Source organism: Typopeltis vanoorti, chromosome 11, assembly GCF_054136105.1.
Source record: "Typopeltis vanoorti isolate ZY-2024b chromosome 11, IOZ_Tvanoo_1.0, whole genome shotgun sequence".
Lineage (NCBI taxonomy): Eukaryota > Metazoa > Arthropoda > Arachnida > Uropygi > Thelyphonidae > Typopeltis > Typopeltis vanoorti.
The window spans coordinates 97,446,667-97,471,912 of record NC_143559.1 but is presented as its reverse complement, the minus strand read 5'-3'; the positions used below and the strand labels follow the sequence as shown (position 1 = coordinate 97,471,912).

The window sequence follows — 25,246 nt, the reverse complement described above, 5'->3', positions numbered from 1 at the left end:
CAGAAGTTTGTAAGTCTCAATCATATCATCCCTCTATTTGTAGACTGTATGTGCAGTCTACAAATTCTCAGTCTGTCTTCATAATCAGTATTTCACAATCCTGATATCATTTTAGCACTCTCCTTTGCACTGTCTCCACTGTATCAGAATCACAACGGAAACCATGAGACCAGACCTATGCAAAAGAGTCCAAGTGAGGTCTTACCAAGGCCTTATAAAGAGGCAAAATGACATCTTTATCTTTACATGTGAAAGTTCATTTCAGCATTGCGATCATCTTTTGAGTTGTATTTACAATCTTTGCTACATGGGCTCTGAACTTCAACTTCTTATCTACTAATCCTCCAAGATCCCTAGCCTGATTGGTTTCTTCAATTTTTTTTTTTCTTTTTTTACCCCCTGGTTCATATTTTAGATGTTAATTGGTACTCTGATACTGATTCCAATTCATTATCTGTTCCTTAACAGATAATACAAATGTAATTTACATTTGTAATGATGATAAAGTTTGTTTTGTTTTTATGCAATTTTGCAAAAATTTGAACAAAAGGAGGAAAGAACTTTAATCATTTTTCATGTAAAAATAAACTTAAAGAAGAGTAAAACGTTTTTGTGGATGGATACTAGAAAATAACAAAAAAAAAAAAAAAATACACAATCCTTGATCTGACAAAAAGATTCTAAAAGACTGAATTAAAGTTGTTGTATCATGGCATGAAAATGACAGGAAATCCATGAGAAGAATCTGTATGTGATACAGCATAAGAAAACTACCCCTCATCTTGTATTGCCTCAAAGGAGTGCAATGTAAATGAAAACTTACTATGCCAACTTTATTATGTTGATATCATATATAAAACTGATGATATCATGATCTTATATTGTACTCACTACACTTGCCAACTCAATTAGTGAACATATCCCTTCTCTGTATCCCTTTACAAGTACTAGGGTGGTGTGAAAAGTTCTCAGCCTCGACCATAGATAGCAACACTATCGGCAAGAGATTTTTTTTTTTTCTAAGTTGGTACATCTGTCATAAGCATCCATGTGAAACTGCAAGTCATTTTATCAAGTAGTTTGTTTCATAGAGCTGTCTGAAGCAAGTCTGTATCCCTTGAAATGGATAAAATGGAGTATCATGCGGTTATAAAATTCATTGTAAAAGAAGGTTTAACACCAAAAGAAATTCATTCAAACTTCATAAGTTCATGGGCATTCTTCACCTTCATTTTCGACAATTAAGAAATGGGCTGTCGAGTTTAAAAGTGGTCGTACCAGCCTTGAAGTTGATCCACATGAAGGACGTCCAAAAAGTGTAACACCAGAAATCATTGATCAAGTGCACGATATGGGATTGGATGATCGGCGAGTCAAAGCGCATAAAATTACTGAGACTATAGGCATTTCAAAAGAACATGTAGGATATATTTTGCAAGAAGATTTGCATATGAAAAGCTTTGCACAAGATGGGTGCCGTGCTTGCTCATAGCAGATCAAAAACATACTCGCATGAAAATCTCTAAACAGTGCTTGGACCATTTTAACAAGAATAAAATGGATTTTGTGCATTGATTTATTACTATGGATGAGACTTGGATTCACCATTACACACCAGAAACCAAACAGCAGTCAAAACAGTGGACGAAAGCTGGTTGTTTAGTGCAAAAGCAGACAAAGTCAGTTCCATCAGCAGGAAAGGTCATGGCATTGGTGTTTTGAGATGCTAAAGGCATTTCGCTTATTATCTTGATAAAGGGTAAAACAATAGCCAGGGAATATTATTCTGATCTTCTAACCAGACTAGACGAAAAAATTTGTGAGAAAATACCCAGTTTGCATAAGAAAAAAGATGATTTTGTATGTAATGTATTAGTCCTAAGGAAGATTATGTATGTTGAAAAATAAAAATAATTTTGAAATTATAAATTCGGTTTTTCATTGTTAGGCCCAGAACTTTTCAGACTACCCTCGTATAACATCAGTCAAGTGAAAAAAAAATAATACTAAAATATAGATAAGTGGAATTTTTACCTCTTCACTCTCTGCTCTTTTTTTAATAAAATTAGGATGTGAATGCCTATTGTCAGAAAGATGTGTGGACATATTTTCTGACTGCCAGTGACTTAATCTTAATTTTGCAGTCTCTGATGTGAGTGGAGATTCCTGTAACTCAGGAACAGGTGGAAGACTGGATAAAACTTCACCTCCTTCAGACGCTTCTGTAATCTATGTACAAAAACAAAAAAAGGAAGTTTATGACATTACCAAGTAATGCTTTATACATATACAATGTATTTTAGATAAGTAAGCTGAAATTCAGCAGGAGATGGAATATTACCAATGGGGCGAAAAGAAAAAAAATATTCCGTAATGTGATCAATCCTTTACTCCAACTGAAACATTAACCCAAGCAATTAAGTTCTAATACTGGAATAATTTAAATATAGGCAAACTTGTACTTTTATTACAAACAGCACATATTAGATTTATTAGTAATTTAGAGGGCTATAAATTTATACAATCTCCAGTTGAATCTAAATACTAGTCATCAGTTCTCATTCAACGTATACTAATAAATGATGAAACAAGAAAGTTTTTTTTTTTTTGATAAATCAAAAAATGTTACAATGACTAGCAACTGCTTTATGTTATTACTAAGCAATTTAAATGCCACCTTATCATTATTTGATAAACTGAAAGCACAACAATGGGGAAAAACTAATATTCCATTTCAATGCAAATTCAACTTATTAACAGTTAAGACATTCGACATTAATATTGCAGTATTACAGAAATCATAACTCAATTTAAACACAGATTTCGTTCCTCATTTTCCATTTATTTAAAGCACACTGAACCTGTTTACTTGTATTATTTGTAATGACAAATCAATCCATGAAATACAGAATTTACAAAGCAGACTACAAGAAAAGAACCAGTAATCTTAATATAATGGAAATTTAGTTTGTCTTTCACAATTTATGTGTCTGGCAATAACAGGGCAGTCAGTCTAATCAATGAATGGAAGATGATGAGGTGCTAACTTGTTTTCTTAAACATATCTAAAGTGAAAAGCTAACTCATAAAGAACATGCCAGAGGAATCTATCTTAGGTCACTAGGCGGCAAAGAAAGAGCTGTGTTCATTGAATGAGATCACTGTGAAAATATAATTTTAAATTTTAAAATTGTGTGTGGCAGTAGTGATAATTAGTTATTTAAATATTGTCATATTTAGGCAGTGTTTGGTATAAAGTTATGCATTTATTAAATTTCTTTGCATTTCTTGTGTGCAACTTTGAGCATGAGTAAAATGGCAGTTAAACGGTGAGAAAGATAAATACAAGTGGCATGGATTTTTTTGAAAATGGCAAGATGCCATATATGCTTGGGGGAGAGATTGAAGATATTTATGTGTGAGAAGATAGGAGAGATGAGTTTGGATGTGCAAGAAGTGTAGCATATTTATGGATTGTGAGATATCATTGAATGTGAGCAGTAGTGGGCAAAACATCATGAATGTAGCTACTGCAGTTGACAGTACAGCTGAGTGCTCAAATGATAATGGTAAGTTAGCAATGATGACTATGACTAAACATAAACACGTAACCACAGTAATAAGATTTTTTTTTATTAAGTAAATATTTCATCCTATGTATCATAGGACATCTTCAGTACAGTTAATTCAAACAATACTAGGAATCATATTCAGTTAGGGCACATGATTACAGTGGAATCCCTCTATGCGTGCAGTAGTATGTTATAGAATAAAATTAAAATATATCTGAAAAAAAAAAAGAGGTTACATTAAAATGAGATAACATACATAAAATTATTTTACACAGTTTAGGATGACAATTTCCCAGACTTTAGGAATAGTTAGGACGTCATTATGGTTCAAATTGGGTCTGTGCCATAAGACTTCAGAACTTTCTTTATATAAATGTTCATGTTTATATAAAGATCTATGTAGAAGTTTGGTCTTTTTCCAATGGATCCTATGGTTTGGGTTTTAAATTCAGTGTTCTGAAAGGCCAGATTTCAGTGGTTTGATAAGACAGATATGGTCTTGATGTTCCAAAATGTGTTTGCTAATGAACTACCTGTCTGTCCATAGTGGGACAATTTACAGGAACATGGAACCTCGTACATGCCAAGTAGCATCAGAGGTGAGAGTTTGTCTTTAGGAGAAGGTAACCAATTGTGGATCTGTTGATTGGTTTGTAGGTAGAAGCCAATTTATATTTCCTCATAATTTTTGAAAGATGTTCGGAAATGCCTTTGACATAAGGTATGGGAATCCTACGAGCTTGTTCTTGTCTAGGTTGATGCGTGGGAAGTGACTGATGATTTTTTGAGTTTATTCATTTTGTATGGCTGTATTTTTGATTGTTTCCAATTCTTGGTTTAAAGGTTCTTTGGAGGAGCAGAGTCTCTGTGCTCTGGTTACTAATGATTTAATGATGCCAAATTTTTGAGATAGATGATGAGCCGAAAAATTGTGAATGTAGTGACCTGAAAATGTCAGCTTGCGATAGACAGAAGTAGAGATAGAGCCATCTTCTTTTCTTTGGATGTGTACATTCCAGGAAGGAGATACCCTGCGAGATTCTGTGGAGATCTAGAAACAAGTGTAGTTAGAAACTACTAGAAACTTATTAACTCAAAAATTTCCATCCGATATTGTTGGATTATTCAAATTTGTTATTACTTCAGGATACTTCACTTGGAAAGAGAAAATTTACAAGTAAGAGGAGGGAAGAGCAATGGGGTCTCCCCTTTTGGCCAACTGTATGTGATTCCTAGTATTGTTTGAATTAGCTGTACTAAAGATGTCCTGTGATACTTAGGACAAAATATTTACTTATTAAAAAATCTTATTACTGTGGTTACATGTCTAAGTTTAGTCATGAATGCTCCACAGGTGTCATTATACAACAAAGTTAGCAATGTTGATTGGAAAGACAGCATGTGTAGATGGTGGCGAGTTGACAGATGTACAAGGTAGTGAAAATCTTTTACTCCATTTTTCCTCACATTCCCATGCAAATCTAATTCTCCTCTGTTCATTCTTCGTATGTTTAATTGAAAAGATGAAAGTGGAACTGGTCAAGATGAGACAAGAGATTAAACATACGAAGAATGAACAGAGGAGAATTACAGATTTGCATGGGAACATGAGGAAAAATGGAGAGAAAGATTTGAAAGAAATATCGAATGATTTGAGGATGGCAACGTACATGGATTCCATGATAAGAGGTGTGGTGAGTGAAAAGGTGCACAAGATCTGTGTTCCCTGGAGGTAGAATGAGCAGGATGATTGAAGCATTGATAAGAGGAGTACGCAAGCAAAAGAGTTGGTAGTGGTAGTTGGCACAAGAAGAATGTAAGGAGGAATATCATGAGGTTGTTAAAGAGAGTGAAAGAGAACAATGTGGTAGGTGAGGTAATCAGCATGTTGTCCTGGTATGACAATGATCAGTTGAGAAGGCAAGCAAATATTATGAATGGTATACTAACAGTTGTGTGAGGAGAAAGAAGTTTGTGAATGTGTGGGATGAATCTGAGGGACAGATAGCACTGTATAAAGGAGAAGGACTACATTTGAATGGATCTAATGTGAATCAGTTGGAGAAACCGTTGCTGTAATAGAATATGACGGAAGCGAATGCAAGACCTGAAAAGTAAGAGATGTTGTGGAATAGCAGAAGAGTAAGGTAGGCGAATTTGTGATTGGAGGATGTGAGTGGCATAAGCGAAGAGAATGAGAGAGAAGGAACACAGTGTGGACACTGCATGAGAAGTGCAGATGATGGTTTCAGGAGTAAATGTGTGAGTGCAAGAAAGAAAGAATGGTTAAGGATGTCGAGAGTGACATTTAGGTCTGGGGTGGGGTGTAATATCAGTGGTGATAGACAGGAATGGACTGGGGGGGGGGGGAGTATGGACAAATCATATCCAAAAAGTGGGGTCAGTAGTTAGGACTTCTTATAGAAACAGAAATGAGCTAGTGTGTATGTTTACAAGTGCCAGAAGTATTCGAAACAAGAGGAATGAAATTGTAGCATGGATATAGTTGGTATAAGTGAGAGGTTGAACAAGGATGATATTCTGACAGGAATAGAGATTAAGGGATATGTAGTCTTTCATAAAGATAAAGCAAAAAAGGGAGTGTTATTGATGATGGCAGAGGACTTGTGCCTATCCAGGGTGGAGATGCAAAGAGCAATACTGATAGTGGTTTTGAAGCAGTATGATATGACGTGGACAGAATGAAATGTTTAGGTAGGGCGTTGCTATAGGCCTGGTAATGTGGAAGGCAGTGAGAAGGAAATGTTTAGACAAATTGGTCTGGCTAATAAGAAAAGAGTAATCATTGCAGGTAATTTCAATTATGGTAATATAGACTGGAATGAAGAAAGACACTATCAGGAACCAAAGGGAATGAATTTGAGTTTTTGGGGCCAACTACCTTAAGAAGTATGTAACAGAGACCACACGTAGATGTGTAGTCTCCATTAAACAAAATAAATCATCAAATTCCTGATATGTACCCTCAAGGGGTGTACAAGAAATTATGATAGTACTACATGAAAAACTGACATCATTAACTTCCCATCTAAAATTTTCCTCCAAATCAAACTGTTACCTGTCAAGACTCCAACATTATCAGATCTTATATTTCTATCTTCTAAGGCATTTTTTACTATATCAATCCACCTATATCTTGGTCTTCTTCTGGGTCTTTTTCCTGCCGACCTGGCAGGGAACACTTGTTTTGCTAATCTTTCATTTCCCATTCTGGTTAAGTGATGATACCACCTGAGATTAGCTTTGCTAACACATTCTTGGATGCTAACAATGTTCTTTCCTAATATCCTCGTTTATAATATGATATTGCCATTGATGCCATCTGTTAACGCCTCTAATCTTTCTCAGGACTCTCATATCTGTGGTCTCTAGTCTCTGGTCAAGTGTTTTATTTCTAACCTAGCTCTCAGATCCATAAATTAAAATTGGTTTGAACACTGTTTTGTATACAGCTAATTTCGTGTTTTGACTAATTTCTCTCTTATTCCATATAAATTTATTCAGTTGACTTCCTACCATACCAGCATTATTGATTCTGTTGTGTATTTCCATATTTAATTTACCATCTTCACTAAAGTAGTTATTACTGACCTTCATATGAAATCTATTACAACAGTTATTCAATTTAGTCAAGGAATCTTGCAGACTTGTACTGGATTTATTTAGAAGTATAACATCATCCACATAAAGTAAAGAGCTGAAATTAATTTTTCACAGTACTCTCAACACCTGTGCTCTAGTCTTTGATAAAATTTTATTGCTAACCCAGTTCAGATCCATAAGCTAAAAATCGGTTTTTTGAACACTGTCCAGTGTTCAAACCAGCTAGATTAGTGTTTAATTTCCTTCTTATTCCATACAAATTATTCAGCTGACTCCCCCTGCATACTAGCTTTGCTTATTCTTTTGTATATTTCCATATTTAATTTGCCATTTTTAGTAATAATTTCACCTAAATAGCTAAAATAATTTACTCATTCTATAGTAGCCCCCATTTAAGATGCAAATGTTTTCAATGCTCCTCCTAATTTTCACAGTATCTTTTTATTACTGATTTTCGTATCAAATTTGTTACAACATTATTCAATTGATGAAGGGAATCTTGGACTTCTACTGGATTTATTTAAGGGTATAACATCAATCTGCATAAAGTAAAGGGCTGAGATTAACATCTCCAATTTTGATATCAGGTCTAATGTCACTTTCCTTTATAATGTGATCTATATAGATGAATTAACAGTGGAGATAATGTGCACCCTTGGTTTGATGTTAAATCAGGTGCACGACATATTTTTCCTTCAATTCTAACTGTTGACTTACAACTCAAATATAGATTATGTATTGCTCGATATAATGTCCCATTTACTCCATATAATTGGATTTTGAATAGCTTTTTTCTTGGCACTTTGTCATATGCTTCAAACTTACATAGATCCTTGTTATATTTCCATAATTTCTTAAACTGTGTGTCTTAAAGTGAAAATCTGATCTTGACAACATCAAATTTGGCTTGAACCCAGCTTGATCTTTGCCAGGGTTTCCTTCCAAAAATTTTCTTGGCCTCATATATGTTAACATAAATCTTATCTGTAATACTCAGTAGGGAGATTCTACTAATTCTCACTTTCAGTTTTATTTAACTTTTTGAAGATAAATACTATTAAAGCTCAGTTGCACTCATCCAGAATCTGACCAGATCTGAAAAGAAGACTGATAATGGAGTGATGAAAAAGATCAAATAAGAACTATAACAAATAACTGACTAACAGAATAAAATACTGATGCAAAGTTAATAATCTGGATACATGGATTCTGTAGGAATGAAGAAGTGGTGGGGAAGATCCAGAAGCAAGTGACCAAGATTATGGTAGGTCAATGGAATGTTTCCTATGAAAACAGAAATCTATTTCAGATTGAAGACCTTTGGCTTCAAAAACTAGCCGATAGGTGAATAAGATGGGATGCATAAAATCATACAAGTTATTAAAGGGATTTTATAGGATTGACACTTGGAACTTCTTTTAGTACATGGTATGGAGTAAACCCTAGAAACTGTTTAAGAGTATGGTGGGGAAGTGTGTTATGACCAATTTTTTTTTTTGCTTGAAGGGTAATGAATGGGTTGCCAGATGTAGCTGTGAAGGATTCATCAGTTAAGTAGAGGTATGATATATATATTGTGTGAACAATATTAAAGCAGGTCTCCCACAATCAGTCTGATCCCATGGAGATGCCCAAGAAATAATTTGTAATGGATTAGTCTGCTATCCTATTATGCAAAAATGATATATCCATCATTCATTCTGGCAATGATGCTGACAATGTTAACATCATTGCTAGCCTAGTTGATTAGCATATTCACTCCACAACTAACAGGCTGTACACTCAAATCCTGCCGTGAGCATGGATGTTTGTGAATGTCTTTAGGTGAGAGATTTCATTGCCTCATGTGAGACCACTGCCCTGCTAATCAACTAGGCTAGCAATGATGTGATGTAATGATGAAAAATGTTCTGTGTTTAGTCTCCAAAGCATGGTTTTCAGATTATGTAAAAAATAAAAAAAATATTTAAAAAAAAAATCCCTAACTCATCTACATACTAGTGTACTATAGATTTACAGCCAATTATAAGTGGAAGTCATTAAAAATTTAATTTTACAGAGATTATAAGGGAAAAAATAGCGTAATGACTACAAATAATTTTATAGATTTCAACTGACAATGACAGAAGCAATAATTTATCCATGCTAGATACGTCTAAATTGCTACTCACCTCTCGTGCAATTAACAGATGAACTTCACTTTCTGGAACACGCAGCAACTGACGAGCTTCTTCCAAACCAACACCTTGTAACCGATGACCATTAACCATTAATAATTCATCATTTTTCTTTAATTTTCCACTTCTGAAATTTTAATGCAAAATGTCAATTTACTTAAAAATATGCTTATGAAAACAGCAAAATTTCACCTTTCGGTTTCATATTGATAATAAATTTATACAAACAGAAAAATTCATACAAATTTGTCTACAATTATTATCTGACTTTTATAACAAAAAAAAAAAAAAAAAAAAAAAAAAAAAAAAAAAAAAAAAATACTGAATTACAGTCCAAAATGGATTATGTATGTAAAATATTTTGTTAAGAAAGTTATTGTGACTTAATGATGGAACAACAGCACAAACTAAATGGCAGAAAGATTAACAATATAGATATAGTATCAAAAAGGCACAGTCCAGTATCTGATTGAATAGATAGCATCTGTTCTCCAATCAAAAACTGTAGGTTCAAATTCCACTATGGTGGTGATGTAATGGGCATTTATAAAATGGTTTAGGCTGCAGATGATTTCTTCTGCTCCATGTGAGACCACCATCCTGCTTACTAAGGAGGGTGGGAAAGGACTTGAAAAGTACTGATGATCATAAATGTAAAATTGTCTTAACTTTTCATGGATGAAATTCACATAAAAACAGTTAAACTTTGGAGCATTATTAATATTTCCTAACGGGAGATAGGCATTGTTCATATTTACATGATGCTGTAATGCTTAAACTTTATAGCCTTCTCATAAGAAATTCTATTATATGTATGATTTTCCTCCCTTCAGTGAACTTGTGTGTATACAGAAGTGATAACAATAACATGCTCAGCAAGCCTAGAGCATTCTAGATCATGATATTTGATATATCTTGTGTTCAAACAAGCTGCAGTCCTTCTCTAAGTGACCAACTTAAGATGAACCACAGGTGTAAGGGTTGTGATAAATATGAATGCTAATAGAATTAGCTCATTATCCACTGAATTAAAATAAAACCTGCTCGCCAGAATGGAATGCAATTGAGAGTCAAGAGCTCTACATATCCTACAATGCTTAGAGAAGTTACCTCTGCAAGCATTCCCTAGCCAGCTGAGGTGAGATAACTTGTATTGCCAAGTCCCTTACATGTATGGGTTATCTTACTTTTTTGGTTAATCAGTAGACAGCTGTTCATTGTGAAGAACGCAAGACATACATCCTGTCATATCCACACAGTAAGTTATACTAGACAACAAAAAATATTCTTGTTTTAATTCTTTACACAAGCTCAAGCAAACAAAAGTTAAACATGTATCTTCTCACACACAGTGTTATTCTCTAGAAAATCAAGTGTCTTGCATAAGAATTTCTTAGAAGAAGACTGAAGTTTAGGCATTCCTACATAATCCAAATCTGAAATGAATGAAAATATTACTTAACATACCTCATCAGTTAATTTTATTTTGTGTGTGTTTTTAACCTTGGTAGAACTTAATTATCATTAAACCACATTGCACTACAACTTTTGCTACCATATCTATATATATTACAAGTTGTAGCAGTATATGCACATGGCACAACACTTGTACTATTGAGCCATCATTTAAATCATACTGAAGATTAAGATTCTCCTGTTGAGCCATATTTCTAAGAATAAAATGTTTTACATAAAGCATTCATTTTATATTAACACTAGGGGAGGTCTGTTCCCCTGACGCCTGCGGTGCCCAACCCCCACCCAAGTTCTGGCCGGTTCTCCTTGAATTCTGATGACTCAAAAGGGATCCCCCCCCCTGGTGCCTACAGTGCCAAATCCTCTGAGTTCTGGAGAGGCAGACCGGTTCTCCTTGAATTCTGATGACTTGACACTCAGGGTAGCCCCTGAGTTTCAAAACGTTTCAAATAACTTGACAAAAAAACGTTAAAAAAAAGCTTATCATTTTATATTATAGGGTAGATGTCAACTTATACCAATAAAAAAATGATATACAAATAAATATGAATATCAAAAAAAATAGCACAAATATTTTTGTTTAGGAAGGTTAGTAATGACTAATGCACCTTGGAGCACCAAGCTCAAGAACTAAACATGACATTTAATACACTATGGAAAGGAGATGGTACATACCTTGGACTGATTGGGTGGTTCATGGTATGGTTTAGGAATTTCTTAAAATGAAAGAGAGAGAGAAAAAACCAGACAAAAGACAGAAGAGATGGGGGGGGGGGGAGAAGAAACTGTATGGCAAGAAAGAGACCACTCATTTGTTTTATTTCATTAGCTTTACAAATTGAAAGAATGCAGTTCTTACTAACTCTTCAATTCCATCTTAGCTACTTAACATATGCCCCCCTCCTCTTCCCTTCAATAGTAGTACATTTGAAAAACTCCTTTATAATTAATGTATAACTTACCTGTTAGTCTCTCCTTTCATCAACCAACACTATGAACCACTCAATCCAAAGCAAAATATTGCCAGCTTTCTTTCCTCCATTTAACAGTGGCTTAATTTAATTACTGGATTTGGTGTTCTGAAGCATTAGCTACTAATCTTTAAATAACAATTACTCAACATAATTTACAATTTTATATAATCTATGTATATAAATACTATTTATGCAAATAAATATACCATTCATGCATATCTGAACAAACTACATAAGGATACATGAATATAAAAAGCAGAGGTATTATCACCAAAGAGCTCTGCAAATCAAAAAATAAAGCTTTCAAAATGCATTATCCCATCATGAATCTTCCTTTTCTACAGCTACTATATAAGTGCTTACATGTTCTGGTTGCTCTATTACTTGAAGAACTGAAGCATTTCTCTATTTACCTCCCTGTAACTGACCTCCTAAGAACACTAGAGATTAGAAATATGACAAATAACCTTTAAACTGAACTTTCAGCCTTGTTTTGATTCTTCTTATTTCAATTATAGTGTGGCTACAGGGACAAATTTTCTGTAAGTGTACTAAGACAATGTTTACTTTATTTCCTCTTACCTACCTAATATACAAGTCACTTGACCTTTGTTTAGTTTTACAGAAGATATCAACAAATCAAGAATGCTGAATACACAAAGATAGCAACCACAAATCTTGTTTATACTGTGATAAAAGCATTCTGTGAAAGAGGATATAGCTAATGGATACTGACATAATAATGTTAAAGTTATTAATGGAAATTTTATGGATAGCTTCAGTAAGAAAAAATATAAACTACTGAAAGCAGCAGTTACAGTTTCAACATTACTCTTCATATTTAACCCTTCCATACCCAATTCCCTTTAAACTATTATATCTTAAGGGTCACTACCAAGAAATATTTCCTAACACCTGCAAGGAGTAGAACTCATCAAAAGCACTCCACTTCATAATGTCCAAGATTCTAATGCACCTTTAATCCTTAAGTGCCAAATCTGTACAAAAAATAGTCAACTATAGCAAAGATAAATTTTAAAACTTATTGCACTATCATTTACAATTTTTACAGCATATGCAATTTACAGAGGATATCTCAAAATATTCCTAATATGAAGTTAATACATTTCAAGATATAAGTGCCCACAGAAAAATCCCACTGAAGTGACAAAGGTTATTTTAGTTGAAATATGAAAGGACAAAGTAACACGACTAAACAATCGTTCAGAACTGAGCATAATTAACACATTCACAGTGAAAATTTATTGCATATCATCTGACTTATGGAGAAGAATTGATTTGTGCTCCTTTCAACACAATTTCAGATATAGTTTTGACTTCTTTAAGATAAAGATTTTTCTACTTTTTAAAATTAAATTTTACTTTAATCAAACTTTTTAAATGTGAAATTCCAGAATTTTTCTTCAAAGCTATGATTAAGACCCACTTACATTAAAAAATAAATAAATGTCAACACACCATCCTTTTTCAACATAAGGTATTCTAATACTATGAGTGAACTAAGTGTTACAGAATTTCTTGTGTCAGATATCCTTAAATATATAGTGTATATCATTTAGACTGCATGCAGAATAGGCATGAAGATACAATTTTCCAAATTTGGTTTATATTCAAGGTATATGACTTTAGAATATGTGACATTCTAGAAAATAAGACATTTATTAATAGATTATACCAGGTAAGAAGTTTTCTATTAGACAGCAATCTGTTTTATGACAATTCTATCCACTAAAGATTGAAAATATAATAATACATATGTATTATGAAGGAATACACAGGTTAGATAATTCAGGAGTACTGCTATAGAGAGCAAACACTGATATCTTTTCATGGCACTTCAGGACTCCAATAAGAGGTACTCTACACACCTACTTAAATACTTGTACTTGCATCATCCATCACAGATTTGAAAATCATTCTGAAGTAAACCACTTCAGTTTTATGTTTGCATCATGTCAACTTTTATTTTGCATGATAAGTACTTACTACATCAGTGTTTCATGCAACATCAAAGCATATTTGCTTGTATTAAAAATTTTCTGTACGACATAAATAGATGTACTTATCAGTCTAGAAGTTAAACCAAATTCTTTAACTTAACACCTGGTGACACTGTTTGAATGAGAATATTTAAACCAGGATCACAAATCTCAAAAATCTTTAATCTATAATGTTTTATAAAAGGAAAAAATTAGATTAGACATAGGCAAACATGATTTAAGAAAATTACACACACATTTCTGAACACAGCAGATATCATATATTAAAAGAATAGAAATTTTAGACATGTTGATAAAGATTCACTGAATAAACAGGATAATATATATTATTATTATTATTCAGGGCCTACATGGAGTAACAGATTCATTGTGGGAGGCCTATCATAGACAACACAAAGAATCATACCACTCAAACTCTTTCATTGTTCATGCTCACCAACCTATCAGGTAATGCATTCCATGGTTTCCATTACCCTCCATGCAAACAAGCCACTACTCATTCTCATACCAGTTCCATTTATAATTTCCAGGAATGGTTCCTTGTTCTACCATACAAAAGAACTCCCTATTGACAATCATGTAACTACTCATCAACAGTTTAAATATCTCAGTAATATCACCTCTCCTACCACACTCTGCAGTCCACATGTCTTCAGTCTATCCTCATAGCTAACATTGTGCAGTCTTGATATTGTTTTGTTATCTATCTCTGCACCTTCTCCAAGGTGCATTTATCCCCTTCAAATAACAGTGATCAAATCTGCGCACAATAATCCAGATGTGTCTGCTCACCACCCAATCGGGTAATGCATCCCAAGACTTCTCTAAATTTCATTCTATCAATCATCATCACAAGTCCCTTGCTTCCTCTAGTAGTATGGAACCTCTCATTGATGGATCTCAAACTTAAAAGACATTACATTAAACTGATACCCCATTCATTTGCTCATCTGCCTAACTTATTCAAGCCCTCCTTGAATAAGTCATCAGCAGTATTACTAATAATCCTTCTTCAGAAAGCCAATCTCCACCCATCCGTTTCACTAATCTGATATCTAAACCCATATACTATAATATCAGCTCATTATGTGGCACCCAGTCAAATGCCTTCATAAAATCCAAAAAGCAGTATAAGACTTTTCACTCATCAACTGCTCTTGTTACTTTGTTATAAAAGGCAATCCAATTACTAAAACAAGATTGCCCCTTAAGAAATCCACACTGATCCTAACAGATAACATTACCCTCATCTGTCCAATGCTATATATGATCTCTCCCTAAATTTCTCCAAAATCTTAACTGCAGAAGAAATACAAGTTGATCTATAGTTTGACACTTCCATTCAACCACCATTCTTATGCAATAGCACTATATTACCCTCCTTCCACTTGGGCATCTTTCCCATAGCCAGACTCTCAATGAAAACCCAAGTCAACAGAGCTATCAGTTCCTTAACACATTCTCTTAAAACACAGCAAAATCCAATCCAGAGTACTTAGTATTTGAACCAACTTCTGTAACCCCAAACCCCTCAATCTATCGTCATAAGGAGCAGTCCACTTGGTCACTCGCCTCTAAATCCTTTCCACCACTGCCTCATTCCCAAGAAACTCAGGTGACCAGACTTGAGCACAGTAATCCAGATGTAGCCATATAAATTATAATCAATAACCAATAATCACGTGAGCTACCTTGGCAATATGTCCTCTGAACTTCAATTTCCTATACATCAGCATCCCCAAATTACTAGCTTCATAAATATTCTAAAGTACAGTTCCATCAATGTAGTATACAGCTTGTAATCTTTTCATCATGAAATGCATGACTTTACATTATTCCACATTAAACTGGCACTCTCCGTCTGGAATTTTTTTTGTTGAAAAATTCGTGACTAGAAATTTCGCAAGTAACCTAAATTTTGTCAATGGAACATTAACTTCTACAACTATGCTAGGTAGCAAGCATTTAATCAAAAATATTAAAAAGTAATTATTTAAAAAAAATATTAATATATAGAAATACTAATATATCAAAATTTTCATTGCTATTTAAAACTAAGAAATGTATGTTACATGTAAGATAACATACATAAGGATATATAGAAAAATAAATTCAAATTTATAGTCATCTCACATTTGAAGTGAAACATTCATTACACTAAACAAAATTTAATAATCACTTTATTAACTGATTAAACAACTTATTTTATTTTTTACTATCTAAAGGATCTGGAATTTATCATCTTAACTAAAATCATGGAAAATGAATTGCCCCCATAACTCAGTAATTCTGAGCTATATTTCAATGTGCAATACATGTTAATCTGGAATTAAAGCTTGTTCCTAACAAAATAGTTCTAAGAACAAAACATTAAACAGAATGAAACTCATTTCTTGGAAAATATAAATCAAGCATATCCAGAGGAAAACTATATAATTAAACTTATTGGAAAATAACCCTTTTCCTTTATAGAAGGTGAAAGAAAGAGCAACTTAATTTTGGAATTGCAGCCAGATAATATCTAACTTAAACTGGCATTGTCAGCAAGCTATCTTCCTCCCCTCACCCCTTTCAAAGATTGAATATCCTTGAGCTATGAACATCAAACAGGATGTCATGAAGGTTTGGTTATTACAATGAAATGACTCATCCTACAATTACAAACATTTTTAAGGCAAGAACAAAACACTAATACTAGTTTGTACAGACTGCAATATTTCTGTTGAAGTACATACATCCTAATAAACTAAGTGAAGTGGCATTAAAGCATTTTAAATTTTCACTGAAAACAGATGTTCAAGTACACTTCTTGGTATCTTCAACTGGACTGAATATTATTAATAAGAAGTTACATATTACTGCTAAAAAAACATTTACAAGTTTGGTTAGTTGGTTATATTCATGCACATGCAACTAAAGCCATGTGCTTTATGAAAAGATACATAATTCCTTAAAAGAACCTCCACAGCAATTATTTCCATTATCATAAGAATATAATATAATAATTATATATAGTCAAGAATATAAGAGCCAAAACATTACACTGGAATAACTATTTAATTTAATGACTGGTAACACAATTTTGAATGCATTTTTTTTAAATTTAATTTCTTCTAAAAGTTTCAACTTTGTAATGAAAATGAAGCATCTTTAAACAGACTGCAAAACTATGTAGCACTGCACAGAGAAAGAAAGCAAACTAATTCCACTTCAGCCATGCAAAACAAGCATAAGTTACATTTTTTTTAACACCATACAAAAGAAAGAACAGTGATCCAAAGTTCTTACTAATTTAATAAAATTGGATTGCTAACTGTAGTTGTCACTGAAGGTTTTATTTTATTTTATTATTTTTTTTAAATATACCAGAGTGGCTGGTTGGGGAGAAACAACAGCTACGTCCACAAACTAAGTATATTATACTGTCTGACCACAGATGCGAGATATATATCATCATCATCATCAAATTCCTGCCATGTACCCTCAAGGGGTGTGCAGGATATGACAGTACTACATGAAAAATTTACATCATTACTAACTTCCTATCTACAATTTTCCTCCAAATCAGTCTGTTACTTGTCAAGACTCCAACATTATCAGATCTTATATTTCTATCGTCTAAGGCACTTTGTACCGTATCAATCCACCTATATCTTGGTCTTCCTCTGGGTCGTTTTCCTGCCAACCTGGCAGAGAACACTTGTTTTGCTAATCTTTCCTCTCCCTTCTATTTAAGTGACCATACCACCTGAGATTAGCTCTGCTAACGCATTCCTGGATGCTGACAACAAGTTCTTTCCTAATATCCTCATATTTAATATGATATTGCCATTGATGCCATCTGTTCACGCCTCTTAATCTTTCTCAGGACTCTCATATCTGCGGTCTCTAGTCTTTGGTCAAGTGTTTTACTTCTGACCCAGCTCTCAGATCCATAAGTTAAAACTGGTTTGAACACTGTCTTGTATACAGCTAATTTAGTGTTCCGACTAATTTCTCTCTTATTCCCTATGAATTTATTCAATTGACTTCCCACCATACCAGCTTTGCTGATTCTGTTGTCTATTTCTATATTTACGAGATATATATATATATATATATATATATTTTTTTTTTTTTTTTTTTCTCCTGGTGTATACTCCCCAGAGGTGAACACATGAAAAATGTTACATAGTTAGTTTCCTATCAACAATTGTTATAAATAAATTATTATTTTTGGTGTGTATGATAGTTTTATTTTTGATTCTAACAAAACACTCCTAAATACATCGACCCACCTATATCTAGGTCTTCCTCTGGGTCACTTCCCTACCATTTTTGCTTCAAAACATCATCTTGAATTCTGATATCTTCATTTTTGACAAGACTCTGACACCAATGCCATTTTTTCCTTTTCCTAATTCTTCTTAGAATTATTATACTGGCAGTCTCCAGTCTTATTGGTTAGAAAAAAGATTTTGATTCTAACCAATTTGAATATCGTTTTGTATAAGTAGGATGAGATGGTTAGTCTAATGCTGATTGGAATATTTTGTCCATGCACTGTGTTGTTCTATCTGATTAGCATGTCTGCTGAGATGAAAAATTCAAATTTGCAAAAACAAAAACTGTCGCTTCCATATATGATGACTTACTAATTCAGCTTCAGTTGAAAAAGCCTGCTATAAGTTGTAATTGCTAGAAAATACTGAAAGACAAGAACTGTTTCCAAAAAGAGAAACAACAGGAATTAAAGAAAAGTTAGTTTGGAGAGTGTAAAGATGAATTCTGAAAATATTGTTAAACACGAGTTTCCACTTGTGTTAAACAGATTTTGAAGAGATGAAGATTTATATTTTGTTTAATGTTACTCCCAAAAGTTGTAAAACTACAATATATATTAGTATGGTAGTAAAAGTTACATAGTCTGTACAGGGAAAAAATGTGCACCTTGCTCTAGGGACTGAATGCAACTTGAGAAATCTGAAACTCAAGTGACTTCATAAAGTACCAGAAAAAGTTACTTTTTCAAGTTACTTGAGGCCTCCTCCAACAACTGGATGAACAATATCCAAGTCTGCCTGTTATTTAACCCGTGAATGAACAGCTATATATAGCTATTACTAAGGAAGAAATATACTTATGATTATTGTAACTTTTTATAGTTGGTCTCTTGACACCAAGTATGAGACCGGGGCTAAGTATTTGGCTAGTAGATATGTTGGAGAATTTCTACAAGATATCTACAAGATAAATATAGAAGAGATTACACACAGAGCAGAGTAGCTATCTTTGAAAGTTATGAGTGTGAAGCAAATATTTTTAATAAGGGATAGAAATTCCAATATAGTATATTGCTGGCTGGCTAAAAACTCCCACAAGACATCTTGATTCTATAAAGGTTTGTTCTTAATAGTAAACAACAAATTACATGATAACCACAGTAATTAACTTTAATGAAATGAAAGTACAGATATTTCAAACTGAAAAAGAAATGGTATATCATCAGTGTGTTGAAACAAGCAAATCAAAGAAACAGGAATACAAGGTACATACAGCAGTCTGTGGTTTACCAATTAACTATTGGTGCATACCAGAAATTAATATTAATAAATAATTAAGCACTATTTTTGATGGTTACATAAAATAAGAATCTCCCAAACTTTTGGGAGAGAGACAAATCGCTTTGGCAGATGTAAAAGGGCTTCGCAACTTTCTTTGAATAAGCATTCATATTTAAACCTGCTTCTATGGAGAAGACGAGCTTCATCCCACCGGATACTGTGCTTAGTGTCAATACTATGTTGTGCAAGACCAGACTTTTGAGGTTTCATGTATTCAATATAATATTGATGTTCATTAATTCTTTTTTCACCACAATGGCCTGTCGGCCAAAAGTATGCCAGACTACATTCACACAAGGAATCTGGTAAATGTCAGTAATGATAGAGGTGACAGTTTGTCTTTTGTAGATGGCAACAAATGAGAAATTTTGTTGATAGGAAAATGTGGGAATCAGGTGCTACTTCTTCAAAATTCTGCCAATTGGTCCAGAAAAATAAGGGATTGGAATCCTGTGGTGTTGGAATATAGGAGTCAATTATCTGCTGGATTTGATTAGAGCTGTAACCATTAAATTTTTGATAGTGAGAAGTTCTTGTTGTAAGCTTGAGGGAGAGGAGCACACGTTATGTGCTCTATTAATTCAAGACTTGATATCACCAATTTTTTGAGAGGTGTGATGAGCAGACTTTTGATTAATGTATCTGCCAGTAAATGTAGATTTTTGATAAACACTGGTTGATAAATTACTAGAGGCCGTGTATGTCCAATCTTTTCTTTTTCCATGGTGAATTGAATGCGTGGATGAAGGCTATTGATCCATTGTAGAAAAGTGGCAAGTTCAATTTCAACATAACGAAACCAATGAGAGGGTTGGGTATGAATGGATGAGAACAAGGTATCTTCCAGATGGTTCAAAAATTAGTTTGGCAAAGGTGGAGACAGAGGGCTACTCGTGGCAGTGCCTTCAACTTGTCTATATATCTTGTTTTTCTAGCTGAAATATCCTGATTTTATAACAAATTCAAAAATTCTCACAATAGGAGGGTAATCGTTGAAAGTTTATTTTTCACTTGGTTAGACTATAATAAATTTAGTTTAATCCTTTATCCAAGTGTGAGCAAACAAAGTTTGCACCTGAAAGTATCTTCAGGACTGCCGTAAGGTAGTACAACACCGGGCAACTCGTTGCAAAGGTGGAGCAAGATAACATCTTGCATCATAACAGCTAACATCATAAAAAGGTGGCATACTGTTTGGCAACTCCTACAGGTACCTTGCTAATGCTTCTGCCTGGCTCCCACTGAAGAGACCTCAATAAAGGTCAAAACTAGTCTGGGTAGTGGCCCTTCCCTTAATGCATAACATTATACATATCAGCAAGGAGATGTGTTTTGCATTATGGGAGATACTGAGATAGGAGTGATGTTAGCTTGCTCCACCTTTGCAAAGAGTTGCCCGGTGTTGTACTACCTTACCATAGTCTTGAAGATACTTTCAGGTGCAAACTTTGTTTGTTCACACTTGGATAAAGGATTAAACTAAATTTATTATAGTCTAACCAAGTGAAAAATAAACTTTCAACATCTTTCCTAAATCCAGAGTAATTTAATAAAAAGGTGGCACACTGTTTAGCAACTCCTATAGGTAGAGATAACCTTGCTAATGCTTCTGCCTGGCTCCCACTGAAGAGACCTCAATAAAGGTCGAAACTAGTGTGGGTAGTGGCCCTTCCCTTAATGCATAACATTATACATATTTGCAAGGAGATGCGTTTTGCATGATGGGAGTGATGTTAGCTTGCTCCACCTTTGCAACGAGTTTCCCGGTGTTGTACTACCTTACCCCAGTCCTGAAGATACTTGCAGGCACAAATTTTGTTTGCTCACACTTGGATAAAGGATTAACCTAAATTTATTAAGGAGGGTAATCATATAGTAAATTAATAGTTCCAGATAATGGAATGTTGATAAAGAGGGAAACAATGTCAAAGCCAACTTACAAATCTGACCTCTTGTATATTTGAATATCCTTGATTTTCTCAAGATGATCTGGATTGTCTAGTATGGGCAATTAATAAATTGTGAACAGAAATTTAGCAATTCTATAGATGGGAGAGTCAATACAATTCACGATGATAACCTTCATGAATTTTTGGGAGGCCATATAAAATGAGGAGTTCTTCCAAAATGAGTGGTAACTTGTCCAGAGTATTTTGATCCCAACTAACAACTTCATCAAGCAGCTTTAATTGCTTAATTTGTGTTTTTGTAGGGTTATAACTAACTTCTTGATAGGTGGAGGTATCCTGTAAAAGGCAGTCTATCTTTCTCTCATAGTCTGCCTTATCCATTACCACTACAGCTTTTCCTTTATCTACTTTTAAAGTAATAGTTTATATTTATATATATTTTTTTATAATTTTCATAATTTTTTTTTCTGCTTTCAAGTAATAAATAATGTCACTGATTAGGGATGCCATTTTAATTAATATGCAAGATCTCATTATACAATGAGATCTTACATAATTGTATATTTTAAGTTACACACAGTAGGAGGCATATTTTGAGTTTCTCAAAATATGCCTCCTACTGTGTGTGCCAGCCTGGTTGGCAAGTGGATAGTATACCTGCTCTCCAATCAACAGGTCATGGGTTCAAATCCCACTGCCGGCATGGATGTTTGCGATTGTCTTACCTTGTGTACTGCTATAACCTTTGATATGGCACAGTATGACCTTTGCTGTCTTTGTACCATTAAATCCATAAATCATCATCCCACTGTATGAATCATGCAAAATGACTGGTAGAATAAAACTGCAAAAAACATGGTTTATGTATATATGCACAGTACAGTCATCATTCAGAATCTCATCCATGCCATATGAAAAATTTTGTGAACTGAATCACATTGTCCAAGTATACTTGTAACTTGAAATGAGATTGCACCTTGATCTTCATTGAAAAATGAAGGTCAAGGTGTTTTTTTTTTACATAATCCAAGCCAATTTCAAAATTTCCAAGCAAAGGAAAAATTTAACAACAGAGCCATTAAGACGAATTAACTCAAAAAAACTTCAGCTGGTTGATTCCTACGTATCAAGCCTAGAGGATCTTGGATTATTCATCCCACAACCAAGCAAACCAGCCAAGAGAACACTAAATTTATACACAAAAAAAAGAAATAAAAAAAAAAAAAATATATATATATATATATATATATATATATATATAGGAATAACACTAATTATCTTATCCTATATTATGGTTAAAGAAAACCAAAGCCTCAAAGATGTGTAAGTACTAAGGATTATTAAGCTATAATTTATGTAAATTAAACAAAGATTATGCCTTCAAGAAAATCAAGTCTAAGAATACATCTTATGATGCAAAAAGGGATATGCTTAATGAGAAATACAAACTAATAATGAGTACAATATTCACTTGAAAGTGTTTCCTAATTTATATTAATAAAAAGAAAGTAACAAAATTCTGCAGCCTAATTGATTTTACAAAATATACCTTTTCCTTCATGTTGCAGAAATTGTTGAATTTCTTGTCAGAGGAACTCAATTTCTGCAAGACATGCACGTCACTCACATCTAAGTTTCTGTTTTCAATTTAATTATAAAAAACCTTTTTTGTTTGTAATTATACTGAAACCTCTTTTGATGAAGTCCACTGAATAACTTGGTATTGTTTTTCTTAGATCTACTATCTACATTCTTTATACTTTGTTCCTTTAAATAGGAAAATATACAAACAGAATTAAACTATGTTACTGCAAGTATTCTTGGGGTGGGGGGGGAGAACAAGTTGCTACCAAGGAGAAAAATATTTTGCAAAATTTACCTGCTACTTTTGTTGCAGTTCATTATAGCGTTATAATACAAGGAATTCTCTAATTAGGATAACGAATAGCTGTTTCGGTTTCTTTATGATGATGTCTCCTTTTTGTCTACTAATCCTAGTTTCAGATTGCTTCAAACTTTCAACAACATTTAATTTATGGATGGGGGGGGGATAAAGGACCTACACAAGTAAATAAATTAAGGAGTTTATTTTCTCTGTCAATTATAATACAATTTGTTTTCTGCTTCAGGTTTACAGCATTTCAGCTTCTTTTGCTTTGTGGCAGTACTACTTTATGCATCATCATCACCACTCCTCCCCATTCTGTATGATTTTATAGCAGTTAATTTAAAATAACTCCTAAGAAAGAATGACTTTATAATTTGGTCAGTAGACCACATCCTGTTTAGATGAAAAGACCTGGATTTTGTATTTTGCCAAAAAATACAAGGAATTTAGCTATGCCTTTTCAGCAAAGGTCAAGTAAGTTCCAAATGGAGAGGAATAGTTGTACTGTCTCAGAATGTTCAAAATTTTCTTTCCATAAAACTAGCCTGAGAACACACAGGTTAGAGATAAGATTAGTGCCAAGTAGCCTCTACCCATCTTGGCACCATTCCAACTATAATTACTACACAGAATCATAATCAATCACATAATGTGACCACATCGACTTCCTGAAAGTCGATTTTCCTGTTTTTGCACTGTTTATGAAACTGCAGACAGACTATCTGAAAAGCAGAAACAGTACATCACAAGAAATTCCACATCAAGAGAATATCAAAATTATTATTCTCAACCAGTAGTACGTTAGGAAGACCACCTTTAATCTCTTATAACAGATGTAGAATTTCTCTTAATGCCTAAACATCTAATCCATATTTTCCCCATGGCACTTGTTTGGATAACGATTTTACAGATAGAGAAAAATGCATTTCAAGTCTTTTCCTTCATCATGTAATCATACCTTATTTTAAAAATATTTCTACATAAAAGTTAAATCCCCCGCCCCTGTATTCTATTTTTTTTTTTTTATTCATATTAACAGTCATGAGTTAACTTATTTGGGAAAAAAAAAACTTTTCTGATTCTCAAAATCAAACTGCTTTCTGGTAAACTTTCATTGAAGATTTGCGAAATTATTACTGTGAATTATATAAAATCAAGAAATTGCATAATGCAGTTAGTTTCTAACAATACTCTCTAGTTGGAAAGACTTCAAGTTCCATTTAGGTAAACCTTTATATCAGGATTTTAAATGACGGCGAGTTAGCCATTCTCATATGGAGATGATAGGGTTTCTCCTTCTGGAAACTCTTGCATTTCACCTGCAAAACAAGCAAATCTTCCACAAGAACACATGCAAATCAGAGCCATAATATGCTATGAAGATATGATCAACTATCCTATCAAAGCACTAATTAGGTTTTCAAGGCACCAAAGTCACTTTGCTGTGATGGGCCAATGAGTTTAACATGCACAAGGAGGAAAAATGGGAAATATATAAAATCATGAACCTAACTGAAAAAAAATTAAAAAAAAAAACTACACACACACCTCAAACAGTTCACAGTGACTTAGATCATAAAATAATTGATTTTAATTTCATTGAAAAAATTCTTAAATTAATATAATTACATATACAGGCATACACATATTTTGAGCTAAGCATGAGTTCTAATATCTAACCAACAACAAGAGTGAGAAGATGTGCTAACTAAATTCTACTCTAAGTATCTGCAATCAATACATTTGATCTTCCATCACTACTATAAGATGGAAAATCAAAACTTAAAAAAAAAGTTGGTCAACTCACATAAAAACTACAATGAAATTTTTTCCAAAATTGAAATAATTTTGCAAAAAAGTTAAAGTGAACAACAAACATACGTAATCAATTAAATAATACAGTTTAGTAAAGAAAGATGATAGCAGTAGCAAATAAAAGTATGTAAAAATTAAGTTTGAAGTATAAAGACAGTAATTAATTTACTAGCTCTACTTATTGGA

At 33.4% G+C, this 25,246-nt stretch overlaps 1 protein-coding gene across 1 annotated transcript in view; it reads right to left on the bottom strand.

Annotated features, from left to right (window-relative positions):
• Positions 1-25,246, bottom strand: part of a (arc) — a 123,690-nt gene that overhangs the window by 57,834 nt on the left and 40,610 nt on the right. Inside the window, exons 3-4 of the mRNA XM_090400530.1 lie at positions 9,368-9,500; positions 2,035-2,229 (exon numbers count right to left, since the gene is read on the bottom strand). Coding sequence (XP_090256656.1) covers positions 2,035-2,229; positions 9,368-9,500 — 328 coding nt within the window. The remainder of the gene's footprint in view (positions 1-2,034; positions 2,230-9,367; positions 9,501-25,246) is intronic.